This window comes from Panthera onca, chromosome C1 (genome assembly GCF_046562875.1).
Source record: "Panthera onca isolate mPanOnc1 chromosome C1, mPanOnc1 haplotype 2, whole genome shotgun sequence".
NCBI classification, from domain to species: domain Eukaryota; kingdom Metazoa; phylum Chordata; class Mammalia; order Carnivora; family Felidae; genus Panthera; species Panthera onca.
The window spans coordinates 930,909-948,663 of NC_138346.1; the positions used below are offsets into that span (position 1 = coordinate 930,909).

The following is a 17,755-nucleotide window of genomic DNA, read 5'->3' on the forward strand; positions in this document are numbered from 1 at the left end:
TCCTCCCCACTCTGAAGACAGTGTGACTTGGTATTAAGTCTTCCTGGTGCCCTCATGGAACCCTGTCACCGCTCGGTACCACTCGGCCACCTTCCAGCAGTGTCCCAAGGGAAATGCTCTTGCTCATGCCCAGGACTTGGGCCACATCACCACGAAAGGGGCTAATCCAAGTTAAGATCAGCGGAGAAGCGATCAGAGCAACACCGAGGACAACCCCGCCCCATCTCCTGGCAACGTGTCACAGTAGGTTCGGTTTCTGTTTCAGACCCATTCAGTCATCCCCACGGCCTGACGGCACGCTCTGCCTGTGACATGGTCAGCAGGGCAGCAGCCACGCTGACTAAACGTCCATCTGTCCCCGAAGTTGCCTCTGGCTTGTCCCACTGGGATGCCCCTTGCTGGGGTCTGTGACGTAAATGCCCTGCCACCGCTCACCTTACATGGCTGACATGATGGCCCCAGGATATGAACCTGGAGGAGGGGCTCAGAAGTCTGAGTTACAGGCTCAAAGCAGGTTAGATTTCACCCTCCCGATCCTGCCAAGGCCCACCTGGACAGGACCCGCCAGAGCCAGGGAGAATTCTCTCTTTGAACCACCGTCAAGACGAGGGCATGGTGGGCCTCTGGATTTAGAGTGCCTGTCACAGCATGTGCTCATGGCGCTCAGTCCACACCTGTCCTGTGGATGGTGGTGGCTCCTCCGTGGGGGGCGAGACAGGAGGCTCAGAGGGTGAGCCACCCTGGCTTCTGCCAGTTCCCCAAGAATCTGGCAGAGGACCACGTGAACACAGATGGCGGGACAGTCTCTGAAGGCTAGATACAGCCATCCGCCCCGGGGGGTGCGGAGGCCAGGGCGTAGGCCGGGCGGTCCTGCAGGCGCCCTCAGCAACCAGCTCCAAGAGATTTCAAAGAGCCCCGATTGGTACTGTCTGCCAGATTCTGTGGTGTAAACACCCCGCCGTGGCCGATCTCACGCTACCCATGCCACGTCCCAGACCACGGCGCCGGGGTGAGGCACAGCTGGCTCTGACAAGCAGGGCAACCTGACTCCAGCAGATCATTGGAGGGTTTTGGATGACAGGAACTTTAAAGTTTTATTTTTATTTAAGTGATCTCTGCAGCCCATGTGGGGCTCACACTCGTGACCCCGAGATCAAGAGTCGCATGCTCCACCGACTGAGCCAGCCGGGTGCCCCCGATGACCAAGTTTAAACGAGGCACAAGCCGGAAAGCCGCTGGGAGCGTAGGCATCACGAACAGGGGGGTGCCACACCAGCCTCACGGCCTGCTGGTCTGACCCCCCCCCCCCCCCCACAGTTCCAAGCGCACACAGGCCGAGGGCAGGTGCGCTCCTCCCGAAGGACAGGGGCAGGTCCGTCCTCTGTGAACCTGCAGCGGGAGCCGGGGTGGGTGGAGGCGACAGCGTGGCCCCTTTCATCTTCACCTCTGCATACAGAGAAGCGACCCACACGCACGCAATGGGAAGGAGGCGGAGCCTTTCCAGGAACCCACCTGTGGCCCCTCCGCAGGAGCGCCAGGGGAGTTCAAGCGCTGCGAGCTAAGAGCGCGTTAGTCGGCATGGAATTCTGGGACACTGCCTTGCCTTCGGGTCTGAAACACTGACACAGCGGCTCAGCATCTGGGCGAACGCGTGGGAACCTCCCACGTACCAGGCTCTGTTCTAGGAGCTGGGGTTCAGCAGCGACATGACATGGGGGTGGCGGTGGGGACTCGGAAGGACTGAGATGGCGGCCCTGGAAGGGTTGTGGACTTGAATCTGGTCATGGTCGTGTGGAGAGTGCTGCACGTTAGGAAGTGGTGTTAATGGTGCCGGTCAGGGATGATGGTGGCTTTGTGGCACGGTGTTGACGGCAGAGGTGCAGAGAGGCTGGATTCTGGGTAGAAGGGGGAGGGAAGGCGTCGTCTTGCATGTGATGTGTAAAAGATAAGGAGAAACAAAGGAAGATTCTGAGATCTTTGGCCCGAAGAACTGGGAGGCTGTTGAACAAAATGGAGGAAGGACAGCTTGGGGAGGGAGGCTCACGGGCTCAGGATGTGCTGCTGGGTTTAGGGGTGGGTAGTCAGCCAACGACGTCCTGCGCTGGGCACACAGTTGTTGCTGCAAATCCGGAGCCCAGGACAGACCCAGGCTGGGAATATAAATGTGGGTGCTGGGAGCAGACGGGGGTACTTGGACTGGAGAGGCTCATTAGGCAGAGAGAAGTCCCAAGACTGGACCCCGGGCAGGCACTCCGGCGTAGAGTGAGGGGTGCGAGGGACACTGAATCCAGCCACGTGTCTGCTGGTGGAGGGAAGCTTCCAACACGCCAGGTGTAGCACAGGACCCGACCGCTAGACCATCTTGGCTGGCGGGCCACACCGTGGCTGGGGGTGCGTGCCCGTCCTAGGCCACGGGGAGAGCTTGCTGCTGAGCGAGTCCCAGGGTGGAGGGTGGAGGTGAGTGACAAGCCAGCCAGACGAGAGGTCTCCTGAGCAGGCTGCCTGCAAAGGAGGGCAGGGATGGCGGAGGGGGGGTGGGTGGGGGGGAGGGGGTCATGGTCAAGCAGAGAGGGCAGCCTTCAGGACAGGAGAGGCTGCAGCCCGTCTGTGCACGGGTGGAAACGCTTTTATGGGCTGGGGCAGGGGCGTCACTGGTGGGCGTCCTTGAACGAAGAGGAGGTGGCTGCAGAGAACCGCCTACATCCGCCGTGATGGGGGGTGAGAGTGAGGTTCTCTCCACGCAAGGATGTCCGGCGAGGGCGGAGGAAGCTGACCCGGAGAAGATGGGCTAAGCTTGGCTCAAAAGGCAGGAAGGCACCGTGGGGAGCATGGTGGGCTCAGCCAAGGCGAAGTTAACGCCTTCTGCAGGGTGAGCCGGTCGAGCCGAAGGGGGTGACGATAGCAGCCTCCTGATGTAGGAGTGGTGTGGGGGTGAGCACCTAAGAAGGCGAGAGACAGAGAGGGGGCCGGGGTCCCTGGTGATGGTCTCGATGGGGCAGCAAGCAGATGGGAATGCTGGCGGATGGAGCGGACCGCGTGGAGCCGGCAACCACAGGGCTCGGGGTCCGTCGGGGGGGTGTCAGCAACCGTGACTTTCGGGGGGGTGAGGAGGCGCCAGGCCCCTGGGACACCTACACGGACTCGGAGAGCAGCAAGGACCGCGCGTGGCAGGGGCAGTGCTGGGTGGGAGTGAGTCCCGACATCTTCAAGGAAGGGAGGGGTGAGGCCCCCGGGGTGGAGTGAGCACACCAGGCTGCGTGGTGGGAGGTCTTCAGGGAGGAGGAAGAACCGTCCGGAGGTGGGCATGAGAACAAGACACCACAACCCCCCTCCAGGCCCAGAGATTAATTGGCACCAAGGGTTTGGTTTCTTATGACAACTTCTTTTTAAGCACAGATCATATTTTCCTATTTACAGATCTGTGATTTTAGACCAAACGCTAGACGTTGTGGATAACGTGCTATCGACACTGGATTCTTTGAAGAGAATGGATTTTTTGTTCTAATACCAGCTGATCAGCACGCCCTGAGTGAACCTGGTTTCACACTTTGTCAGGGTCCCCCCGACTCGGTGGGACCAACCTCCAAACTCCACCTCTGGAGATAGTTTGAGCTTGGTTTAGGCTTTATTTAGGGTGGGTCTGCGGTAGGGTGAATCTGAGCCTGGGGTCCTTCCGTCAGGAAGGGCCTCTGTGGAGTCCAGCCTGGATGCTGAGGGTGTCGGCAAGCTCTCTCTACGTGGGCACCGCACCCCGGCATTGCTACCGCGTGAGCCTTGAGTGGGGCGGCCTTGGGCCCAGACGGCTCGGGCCTCGGCCACGGTGTGCTGGGCCCCTTCTCTGCACGGCTACCCCCTCTGCAGTGCCTCATGCCTTGTCTTGCCATAAACTTTGACCGCGGGTTCTGTTCTTCGCTCCACAGTTGCCACGCCTCCCCAGGGCCACAGCCTCGTGCTCTGCCCGGGTAGAGCCAAACCACATCTTGTACTTGCTCATGGCTGGAGGCCAGTCCGCTACCCGCTCGGCGGCCACGGCCAGAACATCTGCACTAATTCCCCGTGAGCCCGCGCACTCCCAGACCTCCTTGGGCGAGGAACCCTCTTTTCACATGACTTCTTGTGGGCCGAGGGTGCCACCTGCTTCGGAAAGTCTAGGTTTCCAAAACCCAGGCCTTGGCCCCGCGAAGGGACAGAAACCTGCAAGAGGGCCCGGACGCTGAGAAGGCGCTCTGCCGTCGGCCTGAGTGGTGCATCCCCTGGAGGGGACACTGGAGAACAGCTCCTTCAGGACGCATTCTCAAGTGTTATTCGATGAAGCATAAATCTACCCACCCGTGAGCCGCTCACACGGCCAAATGCAAAGTGGGCACGATTCGAAGTGCCGAGGAAGCAGTCCATCCACCGCCAAAGTGGACAGCCACTGAAACGGTGCACACACGTGCCTACGCTTTGACCTTAACACAGCAAAATAAAAGTAGCAGTACAGCATTCTTTGGAAGAAAGAAGGTTTTTTGCAACATTGCTTAAAAACCTTTTCATAACATCACAGTGGTGGACTCAGGCTGTCAGCTCTGGCACAGGCGGCCGCACAGCGCCCGGTCCTCTTCTGGTTCAAAATACACGTTTTCTCCTATCTGCCCACCGCACGCTTGCCGTCCTGCACGTCACGGTGCCCGCGGACACCAGCATGCCGCCAGTTCTGGGGGGGAGACTATCTCTATAAAGTCCAGATTCCAGCATTTCGGGTGATCCAGTCGGCCTCTGGGCAATTTCCTCCAGGATCCCATCAGTGCGGAACTGGAGATTTCACTCCTCCCCACTGGAACACTGGAATGATGTCTTGGATACAGATAACTTTTAGAGTCTTATCTTCATGTTTCCAAAATGGAGCGCAAAACCATTCCCTTGTATTGTTTCCACACACAGTTCAGAGTCTCCTGAGCCCAGGCCGGGGCAAAGATGTTATACTCACTGAGGGAAAACACAGCACCTCCTGTCCCCCGTTACGTTCTTTACAACCGGGGCGTAAAGGAACAGGGTGGGGTGTGACCCTTAGAGAGTATCTCCCCAGAAGGTATGAGGTCTCTTACTCTAGAACATTTCCCACCTTCTACTCACATTTTATTTTCTTCTGTTAAATGAAATTGACTTTGTGAAGAAACTCAGTTAACTTTCCTGTGGAATGCCCCTCATTCGGATGTACCCTCTGGCTCTCTTTTGGTGTCATCTAGCATGTTCTTCTAGCCCCCGTGTTTCCTGTAAACTCAAAGTTAGGTCTGAATGCTTGGTTAGAGCAAATAAACATTTTTGGCAAGTATGCTTTATAGATGACTCACACGGGGGGCGGGGGGACACAGCATCAGGCTGTTGCTGTCAGGGACGGTAAACTTGGTCCTATGGATGAAGTTGCCCTTTGCATTTAGCAAATTCTACGTGGGGCGACACACGGCAGACATCCAGCTCTTCAGTGATTTTAGCATCCAGGGATGAGGTGGCCTGAGTCCACGACTGGAATTCTGCTTTTGACAGTCTCCCTGCTCGACATCTTCCCAGCAGACTGCTTGTGGTTTTTGAGACCCTAACTTCACAGGATGTATTTCCCATTACGATGGTTTTTTGTGGCTGATATTTATATAGAAGATTTACATTTAATTTCCTCTAAACTCAGTGACATCTTACAAACAGCGGTGTGGAAGAATTCTTAAGGTACATCTTGTAAATCACTGGTAGAATATCACAATCGCCTATTTGTGGACAATCTGTAGGGCATTTCAAGAAAGGGGATGTGTGCCTTGTGTGCTGCTGGCGTCAGAAGAGGTGTCTGTTACTTCGTATTCAGGTACGGATTCAAGAGGGAGAGCAAGACAGAGTCCCTGGGACCGAGGGCAGCCTCTTCATACCCCAAGCACAGGGGTGAGCTCCTGTGGCCTCTGCCATGTTTTGTTGGAAATGAGTCGGTAAGGCCCACACACACTTGTGGGCAGGGGTCACGTGGGCACGAATGCCAGGACCTCAGTGAGGGGGACACATCATCGGTCATCTCCTGTGGTTTCCATGGATGTTTTCTCCTTGTTCTGGGTGGCACTTTCCTGCCTCTCTGCACACTGGCTGCTGTGGATGCCACACTTCTTGCGGCCTGCGTTTTGCTGTCCTCCTCTAAAGAGCGGTGTTCTGCGAAGCCTCCTGGTCCCGTGAAGGCCTGGTCGCAGGCTCCGGGAGAGTGCCGCATGTGCCTCTGACGTGTGGCTGTGCTGGGCTGTCGATGCGCTTTCTGGGGTGTCGGGCCAGCCGTCCCGCCCTGGCAAGTTGGAACGCGGTGCCTCCAACACGCTGCGTGGCATCCGGAATCTCCGCCCGGCCCGACGTCCTCAGCTGTCCTCTGCCAGGCCTGCTGCCCATGTGCAGCTTATTCTTCGGCTGAGGGATCCTCAGGCTGATTTCTCTGGCTTTGTCTCCGTGTGGCCATCGCCCCGCTGCGAGCCTGCCCTGAAAATTTCAGCCCCAGGAGCCCAAGCTCCAATTTCTGCTTCCTTTGCTTGGGGAAACCACAGCTCTGTGTCTGGGCCCACCTGTGTGTGGCGAGCACCCTTGGCTGAGGGCCGCAGTGTGGACACGGTGGTCGCCCCGAGCCCATGGCCTGGAAACAGCTACTCCCTATGCCTGCCCATGTGATAGCTGTTTGTGCGAGATGGGAAGACTAAAGGCCTTTCCTCCATGCCTAAACCTGGCCCCAGATCCAAACCCAACACGACAGGCCACACTAGTGTGACTTTGTATTTGTGTCTATTTTCTTGTATGTGGAGTATTCGGAAGGATCCTACTCACGTTAGTATATTTATCCTGTAACATATTTAAAATAGTTTCAAAATCATAACACCAATATTATCACGAATAAAACCACCAAGGGACATTCAAGATCCTTTAGGAGTTCTTTCTGTGCTTAGGATGCAGCTCCCAAAGGCCGTATGGTCAGAGAACTCTTTCCTGCGTCACTGTCTTCTGTGTCGTTATTGTAGGAATTTGAAATATTGAGTCGTTTGTTTCAGTCCACTTAGAATTGTAAATTAAAAATGTTTAAAAAAATGCATAAAGCATTTTCAAAAACCAAAACTCTGCAAAATGATGTGTTTGGAGAAGACACGGTCTGCTGTTACACCCTCCACCTTCCCCTCGGGCCCCACGGGCGACCGTTTCTGCAGGTTGATGCTTCTGGGGTTTCTCCCTGAAGAAAGGAGGGACACGTGTACCCGCTCTTATTTATACACTTTACACACGCACACACTAACTTCTGCGCAGCACGCTACGTATCTGGGCTCGTCCACGCCGACTTCTGGGAGCCGGGATGATCTGGTGAAGGGGAGGCTGTCTAGACTGCTCCCAGCTCAACTGCTGCCTTCTTGCTCGGCCCCACACATCTCCCTGCCCATGACCTTCGCCTTTCCCTCAGCTGGTGACCAGTTTCTGCTGACTCACCATCGATGTTTCACTTGGAACTCACTCCCTTCTTTCTCACCCCGCCGCGACCTGCCAGGTCTGCTCACGTGGCCTCAGTCACCTGTAGGGCAGCAGGAGAAGGGTCTCGGCCTCCGCTGGCCTCCACTGGCCCCTGCACTCCCGCCAGTATGGAGCACACAAGGCGGCCATGTGGCTCACCTGCTCGGCCCCTGCTGACAAGCATGCGTGAAAATACACCTCCTTCTCTTTTTCTTCCCAAGATAAAAATGTTCATTGCCGAGGAGTGGGAAATACAGCAAGGGAGGAAAAGAAAAAGATAAAAATCACGCGCAGTCTCGCCACAAAAGGAAGACTGCTGTTAATGTTCTGTTCTGTCTTCTTCGGCCTTCTCTGTGAGCCACAGAGCCTATCTTGGCGGGAGGCACTGGCGTCAGCTTCACCTCTGCTTCTCTTCAAATGTACTTTTCCATGCTTTGGTTTTCAATCACGAGAGACGTAAGTGCTCACCATGGAAAACTTGGAGGAACCGCAGAGTAGAAAGAGAAAAAGGAAACCGCTGTATGTGTGCAATCCAGAGAGCAGGGTTTCTCGTTTCTACACACGTTCCTCTGGCCTTTCTCTGTGTGCGAGCATCCACGTGTACTGAGTTCACCAACACCCGGATCTGCCCCCAAATACTTGGCCCCTTCCTTTTTTCCCATCAACATTATGGGCATTTTCCTGGAATTAAATCCCCTTTACAAACGTCATTTGAAAGCCTTGCTTTATAGTAGCATAATATTTCATCATGTGGCCATATCATAATTTATTATTCCCTAACTTGGAGAGAACATATGAATGATACAAATTTAAAGTTTCAGAAGAAAATCTGGACAATTGTTTTTATAAGTTTTGAGTTTATGACCTTTTCTAAACTGACACTAAATGCTGAAAACCAAGGAAAAAACAGATTTCTCGTTCTTCTTTGTAATCTGATCTTTTTCTTTTTTACAACGAACAGAAATACTTTTATCGTTAGAAAATACAACAAAGCTATTTCCACTGTAAAAAAAACAACAAACCCAGATCCTGATGTCTATGTATTTTTGTACATAATCTTTGACTTTCTCATCATTTTGTTAGGTCTTAGATGTGAAAGTTCCAAGGCTCTGAATGCCCCACAGAACACGTGTCCACCAGAGTCCTACCGGCGCCCAAGGGAGTGCTCGCCACAACGCACGCCTCATTCTAGCAAAGGCTTTGTCAACCTGACCATCAAAACACCACATCTCACTGTTTCAGTGTATTCTAAAAATTAATAAGTAGGAAACGCTTTATGTATCTACGAGCAACTGTTACTTCTTATTCTGTGACATGCCTATTCGTGCTCTGTCCCCCACCTCCCGTTTTCAAATGGCGCCCCTCTAGGAGCCGTTTTTTTTTTTTTTTTTTTTTTTTTATTTTTTTTTTTTTTTTATTTTTTTTTTTAATTTTTTTTTTTTTCAACGTTTTTAATTTATTTTTGGGACAGAGAGAGACAGAGCATGAACGGGGGAGGGGCAGAGAGAGAGGGAGACACAGAATCGGAAACAGGCTCCAGGCTCCGAGCCATCAGCCCAGAGCCTGACGCGGGGCTCGAACTCACAGACCGCGAGATCGTGACCTGGCTGAAGTCGGACGCTTAACCGACTGCGCCACCCAGGCGCCCCTAGGAGCCGTTTTTAATACAGTAACCCTCAGCTCACGTACCTGCACGGGGTCATTTTCAATGTTATCCACAGCTGGTCTCCACCCAGCTACCCAAGCTTCCTCTCCTAAATTCCTGCCTCTCATTCAACCGAGCGTGTGCCAGGCACTGTTCTAGGGGTTGGTGAGGCAAGACTGAGCAAAACAGAGAGACTCCTCTGCCCCGCGAAGCTCACGGTGTGCCGTGGAGGAGTGAGAGAGAAAAGTGAAAAATTACATGAAGTCACAGGACCTCCACTTCAAGCGAGGGAAGGACTGGAGCGGGACTCCACTTTTCTGTCGTAAACTGGAAGACAGGACAAGTAACATGAAACTGCTGTTCGCATACACTGGACAACAGGTGACACAGGACAGTGACTCCAGAGAGCAGGGAAACGAGGGAGGTGAGCTCTGTGTGCATCTGGCCTTCTGTCTGCAGGCACGCTGTGGACCACAGGGGAACCCAAGTAGAGCCTGGAGGCCACACTGAGTTGAGACAGTGAATCTGGTTTGGGAAGGCAGAGGCAGCTGGGATTTCTGGAGAGGAGTGAGCTGTATAGGAAAAAAGCTCCAGAAGGGCACCCAGTGTCCCCTTGAATCTTGGACTGACAACCGAGTGTGGATGGTGGCGTGAAATTACAGGACTGGCCACAGCATAGAAGCCATGAGGCGCCAGAAGCAATGAACTGGGCAAGGCCAGAGCTCATGCACGGAAAGGACATGTTTGCGCCGTCACCAACCAGAGGCAGAGACCTCGTTAAATGCCCAGGGCATTCACTAGAGACCCAAAGACCCAAGAAGGGTCACAGCCTAGAAACAGAGCAGAGTAGCCTTAGAGGACAGGCTTCGTAGATTCACGCTGATAAAGCTGAAAGTGAGCCTCAAAAGGATCAGGTTCACTGTCTGCCAGATATACAGGCCAATACACTTTAAAGGAAAGCCAAAAAAAAAAAAAAAATCCAGAGTCAATAACTTCACATCTTTTTAAAAAAAGATTTTATTTTTAAGTAATCTCTATACCTAGTGTGGGGCTTGAACTCACAGCCCTGAGACCAAGAATTGCATGCTCTACTGACTGAGCCAGCCAGGTGCCCCAATAACTTAACATCCTAATGGCCAGCACCTAATACAAAAATTACTAGCCATGTGAAAAAGGAAGGCTTCAAGGGAAACACAAACATTAAGGAGAGAAACAGAATCTATAAAAAGAGAACCAAACTTTTTTTTAGAGTTGAAAAATATAACATCTGAGCTAAAAAACTGACTCCAAGAGGTTAACAGCATATGAATATTGCAGACGATCATGACCTTACAGACATAGGAACAGAAATCATACAAACGCAAGCACACAACATAAAAGCCAGTGACCCAGTGACCAAGCACTGGACAACATATGCATAATTGGAGTTTTAGGAAGAAACTGGGGGAAGGGGAGCAGAATAAATTTTGGAGGAAATTATTTTCAGAAGTTTGCTGCATCTGATTTTGAAAACTATAAATTCACAGATCCCAAAAGCTCAACAGCACGTGACCTTCAAGTTGCAAGAAACAGAAGTGACGATAGAACATAAATAAGCAGCTGGAGGGAGACAGGGGTGCCTGGGGGGCTCAGTCGGTTGAACATCCGACTTCAGCTCAGGTTATGATCTCATGGTTCGTGGGTTTAAGCCCCATGTCGGGCTCTGTGCTGACAGCTCGGAGCCTGAAGCCTGCTTCGGATTCTGTGTCTCCCTCTCTCTCTCTGCCCCTCCCCCCCCACTCACGCTGTCTCTCTCAAAAATAAACATTAAAAAAATTATATATTAAAAAAAAGCAGCTGGAGGGAGAGAGACATGTCACACAGAAGGGGCGAAAATGACTAACAATTTCTCATCAGGAACAGTGCAGGCCGGAGCACAATGGAAACACGCATGAAGTGCTGTAGACAAACCCCCCAAACTGGCAAACTAGAATTGTAGAGCTGTAATCCCATACTTCAAAAATGAAAGCAAAATAAAGAGACTTTTCCAGACAAATCAAAGCTGAAACAATTGGTTTACAACAGGCTGCACAATAAAAAATTATTAAAATTCTTCAGGTGGAAGGGAAATGGCACAATGGAAACCACATAAAATAATTAAAAAATGCCAGAAATGGTAAAATAAGTGGATTTTGTTATTAAATTTCCTTAAAAGATAACTGATCTTAAATCTACGAAAAGGCTTAAATCTATGAAAAGTAAAACACAGGACAATGTCAGCTGTTGGAGAGGAATGGAAGCACACTCCTGTAAGGGACTCACATTATTTGTGATGTGATATATCATTTGAAGGCAGACTGTGATAAATTGAAGATATATTTTGTGATTCCTAAAATACAGCATACAGATATAAGCAAATTACGTCAATAGTGAAAATAAAATAGACTACCAAAAATAATGTTTTTCTAATCCGAAAAGAAGGCAAGAAAAGAGAAAAAAAGGAACAAAGAACACAGGGGACAAATAAAAACCGAATAGCAAGCTGGCAGACCTAAACCCAACCATTGCACCAAGTGGAAGTGAAGGTAATTGTACTAAACGTGAGCAGGGTAAATACTGCCCTTAAAAGGCAGAGACGGTCAGACTGGATAAAAAAGCAAAACCGATGTGCTGTCTACGAGAGACGTATTTTACCTATCATGAAGACAGAGGTTGAGTAAACGGATGGAGAAAGAGACCCATGGAAACAGTAACAGGAGAAAGATAGAACGGCCAGATTAACACGGAGAGGTAGAATTCAGGACAAGAACAAAGAGGGCAGCGCGGAAAAGGGACATTCCATATGATGAAAAGACAATGCCTCAAGAAGACACTATAATCCTAAATGTGTGTGCAACCAATAAAAACCTTAAAGATACAAGGAGCAAAAGCTGGGGAACTGAACGGAGAAAGCAAACCCACGGTTATGTTTGGGATATTCCAACATCCTTCTCTCAGTAACTGGCAGGACAAGCAGAACATCAATAAACATAGGATTCGGGTGATTAAAATTTTATTAAGCCTGGCTTCCTATTTCTCTCTCAGAGACCAGCTCATAGCTAAGCAAACCCTACATGTGATAGGAGCACAGAAGAGTTTGAGAGCTCCCAGTTTGCAACCTCCCTTCCTGAAATGCAATTCCTCAGTGGTAAAATGGCATAATACCGCCTGCTTCGCAGGGTTGCTATGATCAGCAGATCAGAAGAGGAAGCAGTCTGGGCACCATCAAGCACTGTAGGCTCTGCCTCATTTGACTGTCTTCATCTGCTTTGTGTGTTACAGGGCAGGGCACTACCCACCTTCCGGCAAGTGCCAGCCTGCCTGCCTGCCTGCCTTCCCGATGGCCAGGGTGCCCAGCTGGCCTCTACCTGTGGTCTCAGCACCCCATGTCCCATGCTCTTGTCCCTTGGCAGGGCATGTAGAAGCAATCACACATCTCAGAAACACTGCTTCAGTATCAGCTGGTTTCCCAAACCTCCTGAAATGTTCTGCCAGGAGCCCTTTCCCTGTCACCCAGGTCCCGTGCCACTGGACTCGTTTGGTTGTTTGGTTTCTCTGTGTGGTCCCCCCACCTCTCCAGAGCCAAAACTCTTTGCTCTGATCCAACCAGCCTATCCGCAGCCTCACCTTCCTTCGGGGGTGGGCTGCACGCTAGACCCACCAGGCTCGTGGCAGCTCACCGGTGCCTCCAGCCTGACACCCTTTTCCCACCTTTCTACTTCTGGTTCTGGTCTCCCCAGATTTGCTCTGGCACCACAACCTGACACGACACAAGACCCAGCGCTATCGGTAAGGGGCAAAGGTCGTTTTCACAGCAGGCTACCTGTGTTGTCGGGAAACCTGGAGGAGTTTTTAAGATGACGTAAGCAGGGTCAGCAGCACGGCTATGGAAGGAAGAGTCATGTCTCAGACTCCACGCACAGCCTGGTCAGCTGAGCACACCCAGGACAACGCTCGCTTCAAAGGATCTCAGGGTGAAACGTGTGCCACGATCCGTGCATGGGCCCCCAGCCCGGGGACAGGCAGCGCACACACGTCAGGAGAGCACGCCACAGAGCCCGACACTGCGGCCCTCAGCTCGGTGACCGTCGTGCAACGCTTTAGAGGAGTCAAGAAGTTAGGACCTGCGACGTGCTGCTTCTCTTCCTACTTCTTCCTCCCGGCTCTGGGATACCACTCCCGAACCCACACCTGTTAGCCTCAGAAAACATGAGGCAAAGCCCGGGAGGACCGAGTGCAGAGAGCCTTCCGGCTTCTCCTTCTTTGCTGCTGCGGTCTATCTGCACTGAACGCACTAGCTCCCGGGCCGGGTCTGGAAAGCTCTCGGTCACAGGCAACTCTCACCCTACAGACCCGGGCCTCTCACATCTTCTTGTGCGCTGCGATCCCCAGAATCTGTGAAAACGCGGATGCCGCTACAGCCCGCGTCTGTGCGTCTGGGATGACGTGGGGCCCGAGTTCCGCTCCTGGGTGATGCCGGCGCACACAGCCAAGAGTAAACTCTGCGACAGCGCCCCCCACCTCACTGCACAGGAGGCGCCCGGGGCTGGCGCTCCGCACGCACTCAGTGTTACGCTCGGTGGCGCCACTTCAGCGGAGGCAGAACCAATCCTGGCGGTCATTCCACTTACCCAGAATTCCTGCAGCTCTGTCAGATGGCTGACGTTTTCAATCTTTTTGATTCTGTTTGATGCAATGTCCAACATCGTGAGTTTGTTCTAAAATAAGGAAATAAGATTGTTCCTGGATTACCTCAGTTCAATAATGACTGTGTGACCACACACATGCCGTCGGGCGCCGTGCTCACGGCCGTGGGGCGAGCCACCCTCCCTACCCTCAAGGAACAGGAGCAGGCTATCAGGACGAGGTCACCTGCCACTCCCTGCGGCCCACCCGTGCTACTCGCACACAGACCCTCACCACCACCTCGGCAGCGCCCCCGTTAACACTGGCATCTGACAGTCTCCACCACAGGCTCCCAGATCCCCGTCTACAAGGATCGGTGTCCCAGTGGGCTGTGTAGTCCTAGGAAGGGCAGAGTGACACCTCCCTAGAAGCAGGGGAGGCCTGGGGCTCTGGGAGGCCGCATGGGGGCATCTGGTGTGGGCCCCGAAGAAGGGGTAACCACTGTAGCAAAACTTATTTAGTTTCTGTTGAGGACACGCACGATATATCAAAAGGAATCCTCAGAACAGTATTTTTGTTTCCAACAACATCTGCTTTAGCGCGTACCCCACAACCCCCTATCCGAAGAATGCCCAGCAGATACGGTTTTTCTAACGCATATGAGCTAAGCCTGAGTAACATTTTTTTAAAGTTCAGGGTTTAAAGATTTAACAGAGTTGAATAACATTGTAGTAAAAACGAAGTCTGTTAAAGCTCCCGCCGCTTGCTGAAGTATGTTGAATCAAACCAGTTGGCGAAGTTTTTCTAAAATCAAAAAGGAAACATTTAGAAGTTGGTTCACAGCCGCCCAAAGAAGTCCATTCCCTTCTCGTCTGCCCATTTCTCACTGTGGATTCCTTCCTACATTTTCTACTGTATTCATGGGATTCCGAGTCCTGGTCCTCCCAAGTTTTAAGGGAAGGTTAAAAACCGTCTCAATAAAAGAAAAAGAAATCCACGAACACACACAGAAGCCCCCAGCCAGCGGCGGTGCTGACTCAGAAGCGCTCTGGTCCTGGTCTCGGGTTCCTCGAGGGCCCGCCACCCATCCCGCACCCACGTCACCCCGTAAGAGCACTGGCCAGTCAGTTTCCAGGAAGCTACATGGTGCCACGTCAGGTCACATGCAAGCTGGGCACGGGCACGCAGATGAGCAGCTCCTCTGAGTAGCTTGTGTTGGGCACGTCGTGTGTGCTCAGACTGCCACGCGACTGCAGTGTGCCAGGAGGCTCCTGCCTATGGGAGCTGGGGGGCGGTTGGTGGGACCGCAGCAAGCGGGGACTTAGGAGAACTCGGCAGAAGAGGGCCGGGTCCTCCACGGCGGTGGTCTCTGGCTCTCTGACCCCATCCTGCAGTGCTCGGTGTCACGGGGTGCACACGAGGAGACACACGACAGGCCGATGACGGCGTGGGCCCCGTCCAAGGCCGTAGCACCAGGGGCATCACGGTGCACAGCACTGGCGCAGGGACTCAGCTATGTGCTCGACACTGTCTTGTTTTTTCTGGGGAGCCGGACAGTGTTTTGAAAGCTCATCTAAAAGCAAACCGGTAAGAGCTACTTAAAAAAATAAAAAAATAAAGAGAGGAACCGGGCAGGGTGGGAGCGAGCACAGCACATGGGGCCACACACGGTGCCGCGGTCACGGCGCCAGAGAGCAGCGGGTGCGAGGTCGCCAGCGCCCGAAAACCCAGCGCTCAGGAGCAGACACAGAGGTCGGGGAGCGCCCGAATGCTGGGCAAGGCGTCTGTGGTGCTGGGACGGGGGATTTGCCACTTGGGAAAAACATACACTCAATTCTTCACTTCCCACAACAAAAATAACTTCCAGATAAACTGAGAGAGAAAATACAGACGAGTATTTGATCTCCAACTGAACGAAGCCCGAGCAGACTGTCATACTGGACCTTGATAAATATTCTAATTACATAATTACCTTCAAAACCACAACCGTTTTTGTTTTTTTTCTGTTTTGTTGCAGAGGCCCAAGAATGATCTGGAGTTCAACCCTGACCACGGTGCCCACTCCCGCTGGTAAAATTCTAAGCTCTAGCTTCTCTCCTGCTGGCCCAGGGACCTGCCCCTCTGTCGGCCCTGTTGTAGACACACTTCCCCCACCCTGGGGAGACCTGGGAGTTGGGGAGACCCTCAGCTCTCCACGATCGCGGGCCCCGCAGGCTGGTCATCGCACGGGGTCGGCACACCCTGCCAGCTCTGACGCCATGGCCTCCGCACACAGTCCCGCGTCTCGGAACCGGGCCTCCAGCCACCGCCCTGTGCTGCCTGAGTGTACACCCGTCTACACGCCAGGTTGGTCAACTCTGAATTTGACTGCGAGGCGGAGGAAGACAACTAAACTTACCAGAGGCCCATTCTGCCTTGTCTAAAATTTGGTGAAAGGAGATTCAGAATGTGGTTTTCCCTCTAAAACGTTACTAACGGTGACCAGGCCCAGGGGCCGAGGCCAACGGAGCCTTTACTAAGATTGAAACGCTGTGTTTACCGTAACAAAAGTGACCAATATGGTTACCTTTGCTAAAAATAAAACAGAAAAAAAAAAAGCTCAGTAAAACTGAATGAGAAAAAGTATTTTATTTGTCTTGAGTATCGCAGTGAGGAAAAGCAGGCTTGCCCGCAGGCAGCTGAAAGGGGCCGGGGCCAGCGCTGGCCCGCCTCCCCGCTCAGCGCATCTAAGGCTGTCCTGTGCTGAGTGAGAACGGGGCCATCTGTGGGAGGCGGACAGGCCCTCCCTAGCCTCACGAGGGCTGGTGAAAAGCAGGGAGGAGCAGGAAACGCGCAGGAGCTCAGCTCAGAGCAGCTGAGACCTGGAGGCCCCCGTGGCCCCCGTGGCCCCCGAGTGCCGAAAGGCTGCTGCCACGGAGTGCGGCGGCCAGAATGGAGGGGGGGAGACGGCAGCCAGCACCTGCCAGCCCTCTGCAGCACGGGGCACCTAGGAACACGTGGGGTCTGTGTTCCAAAATTCTTCCCAAATGGCTGCGGTGCCGCTGGTGACCGTATGGTGCGCACGGCATGCAGCGCCAGCTCCGTGCTCCCCCAAGGGGAGGGGGAGCACTGTGTGTGTTTTATGCACGTGCTAGTGTGAAGACGGGGCTCTCTGTTTTCAGACTTGGGAAGGTCTCTACCACGAGCCCCTCGAGGCAGCGAGTCTTCTTCCGACCAGGCCTAGGCTGGCGGCTGCCCGGTCCCCATGCCCATACCGCCCCGGACCAGCGGATGTCTTACATTGTTCTCCAGGCCCTCGATGACCTCGATGCCATTGTGGCTCAGGTACAGCTCTCGAAGGTTCACCAGGCTCTGCAGACCTTCCATCTTGGTCAGCCGGTTGCTCTGTGACAGGGAGAGCAACAACCATCAGGATAGCACGGAGGGTATGGAAAAAACGGCTTTTAGGAAAGGAGGGCTCTCCTCTTGAGGAGCTGACACTTTAAGCGCGCTGGGTGGGAACTCACATAGAGAAAGAGATCAACATTTCGAGGCTGTTGCACTGGCTAGAATGCGTGTGTGAAGGCTGGGGGCTTTTAGGCGAGGAATTCACTCTTTTAGGTGTGCCCGGGGAAGGCCTACCCCAGTTAATTCAGTAATTCAAAAATGTCAAATATACCGAATGCTGTAAAATAAATCACTTAACATTTCTTTCAGGACATACTGTAACTCAAATTCAAGTACAAGGCCCTCTTTTTTTAAGAGTCTGCAGAATGTCTGCTTCACAAAAGGCACAGGTGGTTTTGGCGGACCTGCCGCAGCCAGAATGCCCTCCTGCACCTCACCTCGAGGGTCCGGTTCCACTCATTCGCTTCCAGCAGAAGAGGCGGCCTGAACCTGAACCTGGGCGTGCTTGCCAGTCCCTCCCAGGGCTGTGCTCTCTGTGCGGGTGTGCAAGGAGTGCTCCCACCACTGAGCCCGACACTCCGGGAGGCT

General features: G+C 52.9%; 1 protein-coding gene across 3 annotated transcripts in view; it reads right to left on the reverse strand.

The window, feature by feature from the left end:
* The window catches only part of PPP1R7 (protein phosphatase 1 regulatory subunit 7), a 30,035-nt gene that overhangs the window by 420 nt on the left and 11,860 nt on the right, over positions 1-17,755 (reverse strand). For all 3 annotated transcript variants that reach the window (XM_060624391.3, XM_060624390.3, XM_078450631.2), the window contains exons 8-9: positions 17,060-17,164; positions 13,786-13,872 (exon numbers count right to left, since the gene is read on the reverse strand). In XM_060624391.3, coding sequence (XP_060480374.1) covers positions 13,786-13,872; positions 17,060-17,164 — 192 coding nt within the window. The remainder of the gene's footprint in view (positions 1-13,785; positions 13,873-17,059; positions 17,165-17,755) is intronic.